The sequence below is a fragment of the Diadema setosum genome, chromosome 7, assembly GCF_964275005.1.
Source record: "Diadema setosum chromosome 7, eeDiaSeto1, whole genome shotgun sequence".
NCBI lineage: Eukaryota > Metazoa > Echinodermata > Echinoidea > Diadematoida > Diadematidae > Diadema > Diadema setosum.
In genome coordinates this window covers 8,874,378-8,893,729 of record NC_092691.1, presented here as the reverse complement: position 1 = coordinate 8,893,729, position 19,352 = coordinate 8,874,378, and the positions used below count along the sequence as shown (strand labels likewise).

At 35.5% G+C, this 19,352-nt stretch overlaps 1 protein-coding gene across 1 annotated transcript; it reads right to left on the bottom strand.

Moving 5' to 3' along the window:
- Window positions 1-4,341: 4,341 nt before the first annotated feature.
- LOC140230686 (uncharacterized) lies at window positions 4,342-13,497 on the bottom strand. The gene is made up of 5 exons (XM_072310828.1): window positions 13,257-13,497; window positions 6,867-6,984; window positions 5,916-6,075; window positions 5,341-5,478; window positions 4,342-5,016 (listed from the first exon to the last, which is right to left on the bottom strand). The coding sequence occupies exons 1-5, from the start codon at window positions 13,495-13,497 to the stop codon at window positions 4,342-4,344; spliced, it is 1,332 nt and encodes a 443-aa protein (XP_072166929.1).
- Window positions 13,498-19,352: the final 5,855 nt, after the last annotated feature.

Below are 19,352 nucleotides of genomic sequence, written 5' to 3'. Positions count from 1 at the left end.
CGCGTTGGCAGTGAGAGTCGCGTGGTTACATCGCCAGTTAGCGAGACTAATGGACACGTCAATAGACTTACAGAGGCCGGATCATGGTGATGTATACATTCGATACAAATTCGCATTTGAGAGCAGAAGGAGTTGCAAAAGTCTGACAAACTTTTAAAGACTAGTAGTGAGATGAGATACACTGAAATACACCGAGAGATATTTGATTGTACCTATTGAGACCCAGGTTGTTGTGAAATTTTCAAGTGGTTCATAAGTATGAAATACCGGTACCGTATCAAAATTTCCAGATGTAACATTGGTCATTATTGAGTTGAACTATAAAATGTATGATGCATTCAGGTCAAGTCTGTTTCAGGTAAATCAATGGAGAATGTGGCTTGAAGTGTGATGATTGGGTTTAAGACCTAACTGAGAGTATGAAGTAAGATGTGACAGTGATTCTGAGCCAGAATTAGCAAATTTTCAGGACAAGTCAATTCAGGACTGTCAAGTGAGTGTGGTAGCCCTGTTTGGTGGGCACGATATAGATAGCGGACGTGAAGAGACAGAGTTCTAGATGTCAGGTAAGATTAGGACCTGGACATTTTGGTGAATTTTGATTGACTCAGAATCAGAGAGGTCGCACAGAGTCAAGTCAGCTCAGGACTTGCTGTGGGCCAGAGGTAAAGCCAACCTTATTTGTTTAACAGAAACAGCAGCGCATATGACCTGTATACATGAGACGGAATTTAAGTAAAGGGAAGTCAATTTGTGAATTAAGTTTGAATTTCTTAAGTGAGGTTAGGTCAGTGACCTTTGAGTGGAATGGTTTGAAGTCAAGACAGTGTCAACTGATACGTTTATTTTCTAAGGGGTTGATGCCGTCTTAAACAGTAACAGTGAGATTTTGATATTGACTCTTACAGTGGGTCAATTTTTGGGATTTAGAGATTTGACTGGACGAGTTTGTTATAGAAATGGATTGACTGGTCAAATAATCTTTTGTATGTGAACCGAATTTTGTTGGAAATAAACCTTGAGAGGTAACTGTACATGGCATGTGTGAAGCTATCCTTATTTGAGTAAACCCACGTGACAATAGTACACTTGTTTTCAAAGCTCTGTATGAGAACATGATTGAGTAAACAAAAAAACAAAACAACAACAGTAAATTTTTTATAACTTGAGGTCTTAAGAGCCCAAAATTATCTGACTAAAAAAAGCAAATATATATGCCCATGAAGTTGTGGACCAAATAAAATCTTCTGAACTGCATTTTGCAGAGCTGAATATAGGATGAGTCGTCCTGTACATCCCATAATTTAAACATTACTATATAGTTCACACTCCGTCAAGAGTCACATATTGTATAACTCCGATGACTTCTCTTCGTTTTTTTTTTTTTTGTGTGTGTGTTTTGCAAGTGAAGGTGTCTTTGATAACGACCCAGTCTGACTACTTAGTCCAAACTGGAAACCAAAGGGGCTTTTGCGTGCTTTGTGTCACTTATTTAAATGAGTGTTGTAGGCCTACGAGAATAAACGATTTCAAGAAGACTTTCATACGTCAACACAAGATCTTAAGAGTAATCATGATAAATACCACGTTTACCTGATGAATATTGAGCTTGCTTCCAAAAGGCGCTAAATCCGTAATTTTGAAATGGATTTAGCGATTTTTGGTTGAAAGCTCTTTGTATATGTATATAATAGATATATATATATATATATATATATATATATATATATATATATATAATCTACACCATACAAGCAATGCTTCTATGTAGATTCCTCCTATTTCACATGTTAAATTGTCTTATAAGCTGTATTTGACAATACCATGCTTTTGTATTGTTATGTTTATGATTTATGTATTTGTTGAAATGTGGAATATGGAACAATAAAAACAAACAAACTACATATATATAACTGTATAATATGAACAGAAATTCTGTCCTGTGAAAGTGAAGTGGGCCTTTGATAGGAAAAGTAACATAATATTCAGAAATTGACTATATACTTATGTATAGGGCCTAAGGAAAGTAATGCATGCGATACATGTCACATGTTTTGGCATTTTTTTAGCAGCTTGCGGGATATCAGACAAAGTTATGTGTACGTAGATTATGTACACGTTCAGGTATATATTTATATATATATATGAAGAGTTTGTTTGCAAAAACCGATAAGTCCATATTTGCCAAATGGAGATATTTGCGATTAAAGGTCAAGAAAAATAAAGAGAATAATAAGAAAATTTTTGCTTCTTTTGACCATAACTTCAAAAATGTACCTTTATATGTAGTGATCAATATATCATTTAAAAGGTATTATTTTGTACTTTATGACAGAGATTGTACTTCAAAATCTTCAAAAATGGACTTATCGGTTTTTGCAAACAAACTCTTCATATATATATATATATATATATATATGTATGTATATATATATATATATATATATATATATATATATATGTATGTATATGGGCTGGACATTAGTGGCTCGGTGGCCCGAGCTACTAAAAATAATTGTCAGGCAAATAAATTTCGAAAAAAATGTCAATTTGTGGTGACCGGGGCAGCTAAAATTCAAAATTGAACTTTATCTCTCCTTTTATTTCATGCCAATACATTCCTTTCCGGAGAAAATGTTAGTAACGAGCAACGTTATACACACATAATAAATACTTTTTATGTATAGATTATACTATACACACTATCTTTTGTTGTACATGTATTTTAAAAGGACAACGACTTCTCTTCATACTCTACTAGGCCTTACACGAATTCGGAAATCATTATTACGATAATGATTGATCATATTGGAAGACAGTCTGGTATCCGTGATTCATGAATTCAATGTCCTCAACAGTTTATTGCGCCATTGCTCACTGATACTCTTTTCAAATTCGAAATTTAAAAATTACCTATTCCTTCTGTTTATATTCCGTTAGATGCCACATCCACCAAGGCATATCAGCGCTCCTTTTCTATCAAAATATTAGAACATGAGGGTATGCGTTTGGAAGTTTTTGTTGTCAAACTATTATGCAACTAATTGACTAAGCATCAGAGTCATGCGGTGCAAAGCATTTGAATAGCGTACAGTAATTAGTTAATATACTCATTGTAATCATTCACCGTTAGTTGGAGAATTCAACACATTTGAATATTAATGATTCCATGCGGATCTCTGTCTAAATTCATTTTTGGGTGGGTTACAAACATCTCATTGAATACTAAAAAAAAAGCACAAATTCAAAAGTGCTTTCCAGTTTTATTCTATGTTATTCATATGCGAAATTTCATAGCTTACATAAAATTTTGCTAGGGTATACAAGGGAATACAAGGAAGTATTTCCACAGTTCAAGGAGTTCGGATTTTAGATTATCAGTCTAAATACATCTCACGTTCATTATAAATTCAGTTGGTCAGTTTTGAGGTGTAGACATGTTCACCTCATCCAATTTCCAACTCGATTAGTGGGCATCCCTTCAATGAATATCTTTTATCTTTCTAAGGAAGCGTGCAGCCTTCTGCTCATCGTGACAATAACATATTGCAATAAAGTCAAGTATAATTTTGAGGCACCCTCCCCATAAGTATCATCTCTGCAAACAAGGAGTTGTCAGGGTTTTGTATGATTGCATCTGCTTACAGCCTGGACGAGTTATTGTATAGTTTTACTTTTCGTTGGCCTCTATATCTATTGTAATTTCCTTTGGAGATATTTTTCTCTGTCATGTCGCTACATTTTACAAGATTTTACTCACTTTTCTGGTGCAATACAGTACATTTACAACGAGCCGAAGGAAAATGCTTGTGAAGAAAGTATTGTTATCACTTGAAGAGATATGCGCTATATATACTTATAAGCCCCCATCATACACTTACGTGAGATTCCACAGAAAATTAACTTGTTATTTATTGTTATTGGTGCTGGTCTTTCAGCTAGCTGCAACCAGTAAATCTCTTTCGCTTCTCTCCATAACCTTTTTATTCTGCTATGCCAATGATGAGTACCAATAACAATCTAATCGCAAAGGGTTTAGTGCCTTTTAAACTTTGTTTATTTGAAGACACGTCAATTATGGCACAGAAGTGTTTTTGCGTCTTGAACTTATACAGTAGTGAATCCCCTGCCAAGGAAAGTTAAAGTGCTATAATATATAGATATGAAAATTAAATGTATAGCATTTTGATAAGATACAGCAACAATATGCAACACTGCAGACTAGAGTTTTTCTCGAAGACATGAGTGCCTCTACAGTTAACATGCATTAAGAACTTTCCGGTGTATTCTATAGTCACATCGTATTCCAGACTAAAATCTTAAGATGGAATTACAGGATCTCTAGAATTCTATGTTATCAGGAATGCTCTCGTAAATGATCGATTTCATTTTACCATGGGAGGTCTGTGTTCTATGAAGGTCTACTTCAGAAGACGTCTTATCTTTGTACAAAGATGCTGTGGGGACTCTTTTGTCCTTGTCAACATGCCGCTCATCAACATTTATTTCACCAGCACATGTTTCTAGTATGAGATACCCATTTTCATCGACTCCGCGTTCTTCCCTTTCCTTGTTCCGATAAATTGAAACAGAATAGAGAGGATCGTTCGGACTCATAGGAGGAGGGGCGCGTTTATCCTTTTTACCAATGATCCGGTACTTGGGAGCACGTTGCGGTTCTCTGGCGAGTGCGGATCGGTCAAAAGTTGAAGGGATATCTTCGTAAACTGGTGATTGTAAGTCATTAGATCTGGTAGAGTAGCCTACAGGAATGGACGGAATGAATGGTGCTCCGTAAGGTAAAGGACCGTCGGATAGCACATCGTCAATGACAAAAGTCAATGTCGTATCACAACGTGCATGAGGTTTGATTCCAGTTACTCTGCGTTGACTCACACTGGAAACGAGGTACCCGTTTTCATCAGTATCCTTTTCATTTGCTGCGAAAGTATCCCTACGTGGATGTAATGGGACATCTTCTTTAATGTTCTTCATAACAGTTCCTGACATGTCCATGTACTGATGAGGTTTGATTCCAGTTACTCTGTGTTGACTCACATTGGAAACGAGGTACCCGTTTTCATCAGTATCATTTTCATTTGCTGCGAAAGTATCCCTACGTGGATGTAATGGGACATCTTTTTTAATGTTCTCCATAACAGTTCCTGACATGTCCATGTACTGATGAGGTTTGATTCCAGTTACTCTGTGTTGACTCACACTGGAAACGAGGTACCCGTTTTCATCAGTATCCTTTTCATTTGCTGCGAAAGTATCCCTACGTGGATGTGATGGGACATCTTCTTTAATGTTCTTCATAACAGGTCCTGACATGTCCATGTATTGTTCTATTCTTTCATTAATTCTAACGTTTTGATACTTGGCAAAGTATTCATTGTCTTGGTCTGTGACATCATGGAGATGCCGGAAGTTCGTGCCCGCTGAATCTTTGATCATTTCCGCTTCAAAATTATCGTCCTGTCAAGAAATGTCGAGAGTTTCAAGAATGCACACATTATTATCATTTCTGCTGGTTTGATGGTTTGACTTTATTAAATTCACATGACTCTGTGACGGTTTAATTACAACATAAGATCAAAGAGTCTGACTAGTGAAGCTCTTGATTGTTTCAATACACACACACACAAAAAAAAAAAAAAAAACCAGAAAAAAATCTTTCAAACTTAGAAGCATTCAACAGTCACATACATTCCGCAATAGGAAAGATTAGGAGAAAAAAAAATCTTTAAAACATAATGACTGAATGCACTCTGGGCACCGTTTCATGAAAGTTGACAGCCCTGACAAGTTGTCATCTCAAACAATTTCAGTAAAATCTTTGGTGTTGATTGGCTGAGAAGCTCTGGTCACTGACTGTTACTATGGCGATTCTCAGAGACAAATATTATATTGACTACCTCCGCCAAATGGTAGATGTGATAGATTATCTTCTGTCGGGAGGGAGCATCCCCATTTCTGTTGCCCTGATGTTCCGTCGAAGAATGGGGCACTGCGCAGGAGTCGGGACTGACGCTGGCATTTGAGCTATCGGAATCTGCTTGGCGCCTACGTTTTCTATAGAGATAACATGAGGGAGAAAATACTCAGAAGGGCATGCTTTACTCATTCTTTGGTGAATTAACCCTTTTTGAAATAAAATCCTGACGAAGATGAGAGCAGTTACAGCACATAATCAACTCAATTGTTAGAAGAGTTGCTAACTACATACTTATGTTATAGATTTATGCAGAAACTTTGTCTACAGTTTACTTAACAAAAAAGAAATCGAACAAATCTAGATTCCATATACAATCTTTCATTTCAACAAGTGTGTGTAGGGGGATCTGACGGTTAAGTATCAAATCGATTTATTCTCGTATCGCTTAATAGAGAAGTATAACACAAACAAGTGGGAAATATTGTGTGTATAAACGTAAGTATTTAAATGTAAGGATCATGCAAAAAAAAAGGATACAATTATTATACATATATGGTTCGGACGATTCGCTCTTATACAGACATATACTTATATGTCTGTGTTTTTTGTGTGTACTGGTGTATTTTTTCGTCGATTACTATTTTGTCAAAATTTGTTATAAATTCTAGGATTATCTCGAAAAATCTGTTGTATTATATTGGGCTCCCCTGAACAGCAAGTCTGCTGGATATCAGCAGAAATGAACGGAATGTAACTGTTAAAAGATTCGAATACATTTGTAAATAGATAAATGTTAAAATAAAATTAAAAGTTTCCATTATCACAAAAAAAAAGCTTACCATTGCTTTGAAGGATAACTCACGTGCCAGTAGTCTACATATAGAACTCACACGAAGGATATAAGAGAATAGATTGTGTAAATGCTCACTTTTTCCTGTGATGGTTGCACCAAACCATGCATCGAATGGACACCAGTATGAAAACGAGACAAAGGATCGGGGTTCCAATTGTCAATGTAGTAGTTTTTATTGCAAGGCCCCCAGAACCTGAAAAATTTTGTAGGAGTCTTCGTTACCCAAATAGATTAGTAGACCTATAATAATGGTTGTTTGTTTTTGCAAGTTTTCCTACATGTTTATTATGACAAAAATCAATATTGGAATAACATTGCCTGTCACTGAGCCATTATGATGTGAAGAGTTGTATGTATCTGCCAAGACAGCTTGATCCTATAGAGAAAACAACATTGCAGGCATCTGATTGGTGATGTAATGATTACTAAGGTCTACAGATGGCTGTTAGGAAGGCAAGCATGTCAATAAGATAGTATTCTTGAAAAATGAGGTGATGATTTAAGTTATCACCTTTACAACTAGACGGTGATCATTTCAACATCTTACTTCTTCCCTCTTATATCATTTTGCAGTATTATGAACAAGTATTTGTTTGTCTGAATAGCGTTTACCTCTGCTTGCTGTCAAAAATGCACGAACAAAACAAAACATGATAATAATACGTCAATTCATCATGGCATATATAGTTATAAGCTGCCTAAAAGTAGAAAAGTCCAAATTCCAAAATCATTTATTTGGTAATTCGAAGATGCTGTATTGTAGATAGATTTACACGCATTATGTAAAAAATAAAAAATAAAAATAAAAATAACTGTTCCACAGCTTCTTTCAGAAAAATGTCTTATATTATACGTGCTTTAATAATTACTTGATTTTGAGTTACAGTACAAAACATCAATTTAACACGGACAGCTTCGAGTGCAATTATGTGTAGAACTATTGACTTGCCTAAAAAGCATGCCTAAAAAGAAAGGTGAAGGAAACATTTTTTTTTCGTGTCTTCTTTTCCAGGGGAAGACCAAGCCAATTAGAATGAAATTAATATAATGAAATTTATGTAGCCATCACGAAATTATGCTTCCAACTAAACATCGACGGCACACAAAGAAATGGGCGAGACTTAATACGGAATGGAAACTGCTGACTTCATTCGGACACGAATCTCACCTAAAGAAGATGTGCCGTTAGTCTGCTGCAATGTTGTCAATTCCTGAGTGGCCCAAGGATGAATGTCACCTATCACTGTGCCTATAGACAGAAGACAGCTGGTGAATTGTAAGTGAACACTTTTCACAGTATTCTCCTGTTCAAAGTCCCTTGTTTGTCTGTTTAACCCCCACCATGATACCCCTAACAAGTAATAATAATGAGCACGACAGTGTTGTTATGTCCACCTCTTGGTAGCTGTCGAACTGATCGAAAGGACTCGACTTAGGTTTTGATTTTTTTGTGTGTGTGTTTTATGATGAATGGCAGACAACCGGTTTCTTTCTTAAAGGTATTATCTACCATTTGCAGATGAAACAAAAACCCATCTTTAGTGATTCCAAATATAGTTCTAAAATGTGAGTTAGGAAAAGAAACAATAATGTTAAAATTTATTTCATTATGATCAATGTTTAGTGTTGCTAAATATACAAGATGAAAACTATAGCTATAATGAGATTTTTTCTAAAACCAAAACGTCTCTATATGGTTTAGTGAGGAAAAAAGTGACATTTCCTTATATCTTGGACTAAAACGTCTACATTTATGGTTTAGTGAGAATAGTGGAATCTCCTTATATCTTAGGCTTTAAAGCGATTTCTTTTTATGATATAGCATGTTTTCTGACACGACTTGAATACCTACACATAATATGCATCAATGTGATAAGTCGAACATTTTTTTTTAAATCACTGTTCCCGATGGTAAACTGTGCCATTAATTGCTTATGTTCAATATTTTCAAAATTGTAATAATCACGGACAAATTGAATGCCATGCTATTGGGAAAAAACTGAAAAATAAATAAATAGCACACACATAATTACAAGGAACTTAGGAATTACTCACTTGCAGTACATTTCCTGCTTTCTGCGGTCGTGTTTATATCTACATCTTGCCATTGTTTGTCTACAATGAAATGTAGAAATGTATATCATGAAAACCTATGCCACGGAAAAGAACTGCATGTTCTCTAGCAACACAATTATCATGATTGTCGTGTATCTTCGACCCTAAATTGTGGGGATTGAACCGCCCTAGTAATTGTTATGAAGAGATTATTAGATTAAGAGTTTGAGGGACAATTAAGATAATTAGGTCAAGACAGTCAAACACAGGATCATGATGACATAAAACATCACTGGTACCGTTAAATTGAGTTGTCCATTTTTGCGTGTTTTTTGCACACTGTCTGCCTTATCAATAGAAACATAGTAGACAAGCCTCAAACTAACAGTTTTTTTTTTACAAACACGTTTTTATCCTGCTATCCAGATCAAAATAGCAGAGACTTCACTTTCTCTTTTTTTTTCTTCTGAAAATACGAATGCACAGAAATCAGCCTTATCAACCAAATGCACAGAAATCAGCCTTATCAACCAAATATGCGTACATTTCTATGGTAGAAAATTGGCGGGTGCGATTTTTGTAAGGGATGCTATATGAAGTCAAAATATTTGTAGTACAGACTTGCCGTTTGTGGAATTTATCAATGGCCGGCAAGATGGGATGGATGAGTTCCAGACCGGGTAGTAGGTTGACCATCCGGGTTGACTCAAACACTGCAGCGTCGCGTTTCCCTCAATTACGAATCCATCGCCACAGGTGAGAGTTATTGTGGATCCGTAGCCCGTCATATTAGAGTCCCAGTAACCATTAGACAAATTACCGGGATGATCACAAAACCCGGAGGGAACTACAATGTATCCGTAACAATAAACATAACAAAAAAAAAAAAAACACAGAACTAAACAATTGTAATAAGACAAGGATATTGAAGCATACACCTTTGTTCATGGAGCCATCTTGAAAGCTACGTTGGAACAAAACAAAAACAAACAAACAGGTGATTGCCACCAAACTTTTCAGAATTGCACACACACACACACACACTCAAATGTGGAAAGTCGAAGAATGTTTTTTTTTTTCATTATTGTTTATTACTTATCCCAGGCATGGGCGATAGAAAGTGATATACTGGTCACTCTGGTATCGTTAATCCTAAATTATATCATAAATTACGTATCTTATATACACGTATATTGATGAGCAGATTGGGTGATTACAGTGCATATACATAGATTAGAAAATGATGCAGCACCATGATGGAAATGTGAGAAATGTGAAAAATCCATATGACAAATATATATCATGAAAGCAAATTTCACTCTGATATGTTTTCCACATTTTCGGTTACATGCAGTAACAAATCACGGAGAGTTGCTCAAAGGACACTAACGAAGCGACTTAAAAAGCATATGACACATTTTGATATAATTATATATATATATATACATATATATATATATATATATATATATATACATATAAGCATACTATGCATCCATTCCATCTGTTCCTCACACTAGTCTTGCATGTTGCGAAAAAAGTCACTGTATTTGTTTGTTTTTAATATGACCGTTTTGAAAAGTTCTTACATCAGGGATATCACAAACTGTTATACACGTTCCTCAAATTTAAAAAAAGACGGGGGGAGAACAAGGTCAGACAGAGAAAAATGCTTCTATGACAACTACAAAAAAGACAATTGTTTTATTTTCTTCTCGCAAGTCCAATATCAACACTCAGCAAAAAAGAAAAGTAAAAACTTTTTCAAGTTCATCTTTCTCATAGATTATTTGACTAATATTAATGTCTTAAATATAATGTTAATGGTAATTTATTGGCTATCAACCTTGTAGGCCAATAAAAAGATTAACTTTACACATTCGTTTTCACTTTCAAGGCACAAAAAAAAACATTGCAAAAATGGACAATTTGTTATTCAAGCATGTGCTATTCCATATATAACAATGAAACAAAATACAGATTCAACACAATAAGAAATGCCAATAAATTTGCAAAAATCAACCTATGATCTCTATAATGTCTCTGTAACCCTCCAAAGATAGGGAAAGGCAAAAAAATGAAGAGTTTGTTTGCAAAAACCGATAAGTCCATTTTTGAAGATTTTGAGTTACGGACTCTGTCATAAAGTACAAAATAATACCTTTTAAATGATATATTGGTCACTACATATAACGGTACATTTTTTAAGTTATGGTCAAAAGAAGCAAAATTTTTCTTATTATTCTCTTTATTTTTCTTGACCTTTAATCGCAAATATCTCCATTTCGCAAATATGGACTTATCGGTTTTTGCAAACAAACTCTTCAAATAATAATAATGGAGGAAAATCAAGAATCTTCTGTCAAATCCATATTCAAACAACATAAGAGAAGAAACAATGGTAACAAAGATGGTAAAAATTTGAATGTTATTCCAAATTAAGAAAATTTGAAATAAGTTTAGTTATTTGATTTGTCTCATGAATTCTTAAATTCCTTAATTAAGGAAAGGAAATGAAGAAATTTTGTCCATTTTATCCCCTTTGTTTCTTACTCCCTATGTTATTTAAACTTTGAGGTGACAGAAAATTATCATGTTCCCCCTTTAGTTTCCCCTACTATGTTTTGTTTGATAATAAAAGATAAACAAGGGAACAAAAAACAATTCCGCTATTTCATTCGTGACTGTCATTGCGTTAAATTGGTCTTTTGTTATCATTGTTATGTTGAAGGGCATTTGTACATTAATTTCCATATATCAATTTCTGCAATTTTAACTTGTGTGCCTTGGAAGATAAAAAACGAATGTGTGCACTCATGCGTAAAATTTCCCTCAGTATAGACCTTAGAAGGCTGATAGCCAATTAAATAGCCTTTGATATGGTACACGACACGATTATTTTTATCGAAATCTTCTATGAAAAATATGAACTGGAAAAAGTTTACTTTCTTTCATATATATAAAATAAAAAAATAATGGTTTTAACCGCATCAACACTGTGGAATGGCCATTTGAACGATGAAGAACGAAGCTAAATGTTAACCGACTTCCTGAAACCGTAACGTTTAATATTGATATTCACATATTTTGTTATTCCATTGTAATGTAATTCGATTTTACAAGACAAAAAATTCTCGATTTTGAACAGAGATTTTATCCTGATCACTTTGGGGACTTTTCGCTACACGACTGCAAGACCGAGAATACGCGGAAGCAATCAGCTGTGACGTGGGGACAACATCGCTGATTGGCTGGCTGGCTGGCTGGCTGGCTGGCTCCCTCCTGCCCAGCATCGGGACCGAACGTTATTTTGGCCGAGTACCGTACTCGATTTCCTCAGGACGGGACGGGACGTTTCTCGGATTTGATCATGTGCAGAACGCAAATTTTGCACAGGGCACGCTCAACTGCGTCGTAATTTACAGTTACACCAACTATAAGGTGTTTCCCTTTTCTTTCTTTCTTTGTGTCTTTATATTATTTCGCATCATGTAAATCGATAGGGCCATACGTGTATACATTTATGGAATCTGTTGTGGGTCTTTCGAAGATTAACCAACATTCAAATTCTATTGTTCGCTTAATTTTTCATCTGAGAAGATGACTGAATAGCCCATATTATTCCGAAATGTCAACTACGTCGGAATTTCTGAGCTTGGGTATTCGTTTCAAGTTTATCGTGTCACTGTCGGCAACCAGGGACAGCCTGGTGGTAGTGTCGCTGCCCGGAAAGCAGTAGATGGAAAGTTCGAGTTCCATGGTTCCTTTTTTCCGACATGTTTGTTAAATTAGTTATAGATGATCAGTTGCGATCTTACAAGTTCCATTTGTACAGGGAGACAAATTGAAAAAAAAAAAATCACACCTGAACCAATCATGATTTCCTTGTTCCATTAATACTAAATTCTAAAAATTATCCCAAAGTCTCCTTTATCTCACCTTCGCATTTCAGCTTCACAGCCTCGTTTTTGGGACAATCTGTTCTCGTCGAGGAACACTTCGTTATAATACGTGTATAGTCCCGTGTATAACCTGTGCAATATTATCAACAACAAAAAATGTAAAGGTTTTGTTATTTCACTCTGCACGGAAAATATTTATGATAATCAGAATTCTTCTTTTGATGAAGACTAGGAGAAAAGTCTCAAACATACTTTTTTTATTCTCGTTAAGTCAGGAGATTGTGGAGAAAAATACCCAAATTAAACGATGGTAATAGACCTCCTTTACGAACTTTCACACAAAATTTTCGACTTTGAATCCCTTTCAGGTGTATTACAAAACACGAGATTAGGATCCTTCCTATATCTTCTAAGCATCTTGGAATTGAAAGCTATCTATTCTTTGTAACGCAATAACTGCACACATACATTTTGGTAAAATTGACATGCTCAGTACTGCTGGATTTACCTTTAGGACATGACAGCCGTTGAGACCTGCCCCTTGGTGCTGTGGTGGGTAATGTCTGAGGCGTGTACTCCTCTGCTGCTGGGAAGCCAAGTTCTCTACAAACTGCTTCAGCAGCGCTGACGTTAAATCCATCGTAGCACACATATCCGTTTGGTTCCAGGATCACCAAGCCTTCATTGGGAGAGGGTCCCTCTACCAGATTTACAGATGGTGCTTTGTATAGAGAGATGGACAAATTCATAGTTGTTGATGGGTTTTTTTTTTGGGGGGGGGGGATCGTTTGATTTTGAAGATATAAGGAGTACATTAATTTGGCTATATTGTGCCAATGAATAGTGCTAAAATAGACATCTTTTCTATAAAGACTATCAATATAAACTCTTCACCATAGGATGTGATTTGATTAAATCATCTGGGTTTTTTTAACATTAAAAACAGTAGAGCTGACGCTTTGCATTAGACACACTCATTCACAGCAGATAGTGCTGATTCAGTTTGTTGTTGTTGTTGTTGTTCTGGACTAATATAAATGAATGAAGACCACAAACAAACACAAAAGAATCTTTTGTCGTTGCCTCTATTGTGTATAATATCTACCGTGTTTTAGCTGTTTTAGAGTGGCTTATATTCCATTTCTCTCGATCAAACAGGAAACATCGTGTTTGTGTGTTTCTATGTTTAAAGGAGAGGAAATTAGTGAAATACGCGGACAAGCATTAATGACGGAGTTTCTATAGGTACCTAAAACCGAGGGCTAAAAAAAAACTACCTTCGCAACATATGTCATCCGACTATATTGACAATCAAAAATGTTAATACATTGTATTAAATAATCGTGACAAACACGACGTGACAAACACGACGGATTCATATAATCATGCAGTCAACCATGTTAATCTCTAGCTCCGATTTTTAATAGGCAAAGCGATAGCAATATTGAACAATTCTTTGGTTTGTAGATAAACCTCTTATTTTTTAAAGTCTGTACTAAGAGATACAGGAAATGTCGAATGCATTTACAAGTAGGCACATCATTCCATTTAATTTCTCTTTCATTTAGTTGCTCCCTCGTTTATTGTTTGCTATATACAACAACGGATATAACTGTATTAAATTTTGACGTTACTTAATTATTCTTGAGCTGCTATGCCGTAACCTCGACCACAATTTACTGAAATTTCCAATGTCGTTTATTACGCCTACTCATCAATTCTCAGTGGGCCTGGTTTATCGGCATGGTCTTTTGTTTTGCCTGGTATACAAGCCAAAGAATGAAGAAAATGTTGTTTCCACTTCGTGTTTGTTTATTACGAAATACAAACATCACAATAGTACTTACCATTGAAACATTTCACGTTCAGCGTGAAGTAAATTGGGTAGATATAATATGTGCCATATCCAAATCTTCATCCGATAGGTCAGTGATGAAAAGGGGAAAGATTGATGGTAATTGCGAATGGAAATGAAAGACGTTTTGCTTGCTTTTTCGTCTTGAAAGAAAACTCCGAGTAACACGTTGTTCGTATGCTCAATCTCACAGAGAATTCGTCGTCCACGAGGTGCCTGTATAATCCAGGTATAGTTGGCAACGCAGTTTTCGTCGCATGATATCGTACGTTTCTGTGGTTTTCCCGAACAATCCAGTGTCAAATCTGCGGGATATAAAATGCAGAAAGGGGGCTTATATAGGAATTTATCCATTAATCCATAAAATCATATCGCTCGGAAGACTGGGAGGATTTATTTCAGATCTCGTATGAAATAAAACATTGACGAGTTTATCAGCTCTAAACAATATCTATATGACTTACAAAGATCAGAGATACATGGGATACAAGAATATCAATCTGTCACAACTCATTGTTCATAAGAATGATAACCAATAGCATTTGATCAAAACAGCTAGGTTTTAGCCAACCTAATGAAAGTAGGCCTAAATAAACTGTTTCGATGTTATTGCAAGTACCTGAAGTGTTATACAAGAAATACATGAGACAGTATTTACGAAATATGAAAAAGATACCTACACGGTGTGTTTGGTTCCTGAGCTGAGGAAGTCAGAATCGGATTAGAAAAGATAAGAACAACAAAACACCATTCCAGGTATACCATTTTTCCTGCGATCAAGAAAACTTATACCAGTAATTACTCATAAGCCTTGGATATTCTTGTTCGATGAAAAATGTCAATGGCGGAGGAAAGACACAGATATACTTCAGTTTGCCTGCAGTATAGTCGTGAGCTATACTTCCGCAATGCGATTTTGTCATGAATGAAAGAAGCCCCGCATTGCGCGTGCTAGCACTGCGCAACTTCACAGCCACTCCCTAATTTATACATGCGCAAAAAAAAAGAAGAAAAAGAAAACACGCATAAGACTGAAAAAAGAATCAGTCTACTGACCCATCAGCTTATTGCGCTGCGATGTTTCAAAAATTGTATGACTTTCAAGGAAGTGAAAAAAAATCATTGTACACCCACCACTTGACAATATCAATCATTATTTTGTTCCTTTGGATTATTAACAATAAAGGTGAGGAATGTCATTGCAAAGTAATTTTCCACGCTTTTACGAAAGCGATACAACGCAATGTACGACACCACTCAAGATTGTCATTGATTGATCAACGATTCAATTGCTGGATTTGTTTGAAAGAAGATGAAAGCCCATTCTGTTTGTCATAGTTCGATTCATCGTTGGTTTAAGTGTTGTGATTAAACATCCTGTTAGATGTAGTATGTCATAATGGTTCCTGACATTTGGCTAACACTAGAAGACGAAGATACTCCAGTATCTATATATAGGATTTTTCAGTCAATTTCAAACCTTCTCCAAATCAATCTAACGTTTCGTGCAGTCAGTATCATCCGAAATGCGATAAAAAAGATGCGTACAAATTTGTCTTTGGGTGCTCAAAACGAAAAACTCAGCAATCAAATTGCAACTTGCGCAAATCATTCATTTCATTTGATTTCATTTTATTTCATTTCCGACGAAAGTATGCAATATGACATTTGCATATAAATAAAGTAAAGTATAATGAGACGTTTGCATATTCAAATAAGAATTAAATGAACGTCATTATTATTTTTTTTTGCAATAAGACAAAACATACTTTGAGCTACTTTTAGATTTGACACTTATGAGCAACGCATTCGTTTATAGTCTTTCAAATAATGTCCCTGCATGCCTAACATCTGCGTTCATTTGGTCATTCAATTCGTTAATGAGCAAGCAAACTAAGCAATGTTTAATAACTGCACTGAACTGAAAAAAGAATATAAGGTTCGTATCAGGTAGAAAGTCAAAATGGGGAGAGGATTGGGCAAATCCTAGTTCAGGTCAATACTTGGCCCTTGTGATTTTATGCTCGTTTAGCAAATAACATGAAATATTCTCCTTCTTTTTCTGTAAAATGTGGGAAAAAGTGGGAAATCTGAGCTCTGTTATGGAAGTGGTGTTTTGATTTCCTAAGGGGGTTTATGCCCCTGTTCACCTGTTATTTGCCATTAATATTCTTAAAATTGATTGCGTATTAGATCTGTATAATGTTGTTTGTCATCAGGAGCAGGTTAATGTAATACTAGTTACTATAGGTCCATTTACATAATTATTTATGAATTTGACTACATTAGTGCAATCTATTGAGTAGACGCTTGCGCCTTCATCTGTTCTGCATGTATTCTGTAGGCCCCTATATTCATTCCATTTCATTCCACAAACTTGACGCTGATAGACAGGAAAGTGTATAACTGACTATGCCCGTCTTAACAGGCCACAAAACGCAGGGTAGCCTCGGGGTAGCCTCCGGTGAAGATTTTATCTCTGGAGAAGATTGTATTTGTTAAGACGCAACACAGTGGACAGCCTTCGGAGAGCCTCCGTAGAGCCTCCGGAGAAATCTCACCCTGCGATCGACCAGGGCAGACGCGGGGTAGCCTCCGCGAACCACCGTATGTAGTATGTACTTATGTGCTGTGATAGTGAACGTAGATATATTGGATATGATTTTGTGGTGTGCTTTATTCTGTTCGTTATATGTTCTGTTCTGTTTACAAACCAAAGAGATGACACTGTTATGAGTAACCCAAATGCGCCTGATGAGACTGCGCATACGTACATCCGTTAACACGGCCACTCCTTGAGTGAGCCTATACAATGTAAGTGTGGAAACTGAAAGCTCCTACAAACATCACGCTGAATTCCCGAGCATTTAGAGAAAGTGATACTGTGTACCACAGGATTTTGAGCAACCATTTTAGAATGAATTACTTAGGCATGATGTTGATGCATTGTCGACAGAATTGGTAGATATTCTTCCCCCGGACTCTTCCCCGTTACTTTCACATACATACAATCGTAAACGGATTGATTGCAATATTACAGTATAAGGTTTATCTGCTATTATACCCTTACCTAAAAATTCCTCAATAAAGTGTCTTTCAAAATTTTGGTTTTGCTTCACTGATACAATCAAGTTCTCTTGTTGGAAGTCTTATAGACTTTGCAGGATATGTTATTACAACTTTTGTGTTGTGGAAAATATTTTCATTTCACCTGTTACTCTGATGATAGCCGCTTTCTCAATTTAAGTTTGAAATACTATGTATGTGATTCTATTTTGGTTTGTCATTCCTCCTACATGCTTAGTATCTAAGAGGTCTGTTGAGAAATCCATGAATAAAATTTTTCAGTGCTTTCATTCCTGGAATGATGCTGTAACATTTAAATCTTCCCTGACGAGTGGACCCCGTAGCCCTGTCAACCGCTTGACCGGATCAATGCGAAGATGGAGAGGGAGGTTATGAAGGGGTAAATTTGATCCGCTATTCTCCAATCCGAACATATTGGAATTTTCCTGGAGTTTGCTGTTTGTTTGTTTCTAATTCGATCTGAACTGTTAACGTTTTCACGTTATTATTGTAAACCACTGAAAGCAGTTCAATGCTCAATCAAAATGTGTTCAAAGAAAATCTACCTAAAATCCAAAATTATTCCAAACTTTTAAAAAAGAAAATTGCATTTTCCGTGTGCTCATAAATACTCTTATAACATTGACAAGAACTTGTTTTCATGATAGATAAATATACACACGCATATTTGATTATGCACACAACGTGTATGATATGTATGTATATTATATAAATGTATATATATATGTATATATGTATATATATATATATATATATATATATATATATATACATATCCTTCTAGTGTTTTTTATCATTTCTAATTTTACGTTTTTATTTGTTGTTGTTGCGCTGCACCTAACGGTGTCATCGTGTGGTTCGGGATATAGTTATTGTGAAAAGTAATAATATGCTGTAAGTTTGTGTTCGTCCCTCTTCTCCCGTCCGTCTTAAGGGTTGCCGTATTGACACATCAATCAGACATTTGGAAATCTGAAACCATAAATCAGAAGTCTTTCATCGTCAGTACGTACTTATAGAATTTATAGATCTGTGACAACTAATTAAATGGAAAGCTACATTAAAATAGGTAGATATCGTATTTATGCTTCCTTTCCAATAATATTAAACCAAGCGTTAAACTAAACTTGAAACCAACAGTCATCACATAGCGTAATTGTATATGTCACATCACGGATAGCTTGGTTACACTGTAGGTAAAGTATCACATATTCATCATATGGTTGTTGTTGGGGGGGGGTTTTCTTTGAACAATAGGCAAACCAATTTACTTTAAAAATAGTTTCATCAATATCTTCCTTTTACTACACTTTGGACGCAATGACAGATTATAAGCTGCATAGATTGTGACATATTGGAGCAATGAGGTACAACTAAGACAGTCATAATCATTCTTTTAAAAGTCGTTTCTTTCTATGCTATAATTTTCTAATTATATCTCATTTCAGATTTGGTAATCTTGTATACTAGAAATAGACAAAATAGATTTCTGTTTGCAGCATTCATTTATTGATGCTTAATCAATAATAATAATAATAATACATACATACAATTTCTATAGCGCCGTTCTCCACTTTGATTAAATGCTCAAGGCGCTTTACAAGTACATCAAAGCAATCAGACTGAAGATACAAGTACATCACCGTAATAGAAGAAGATGAA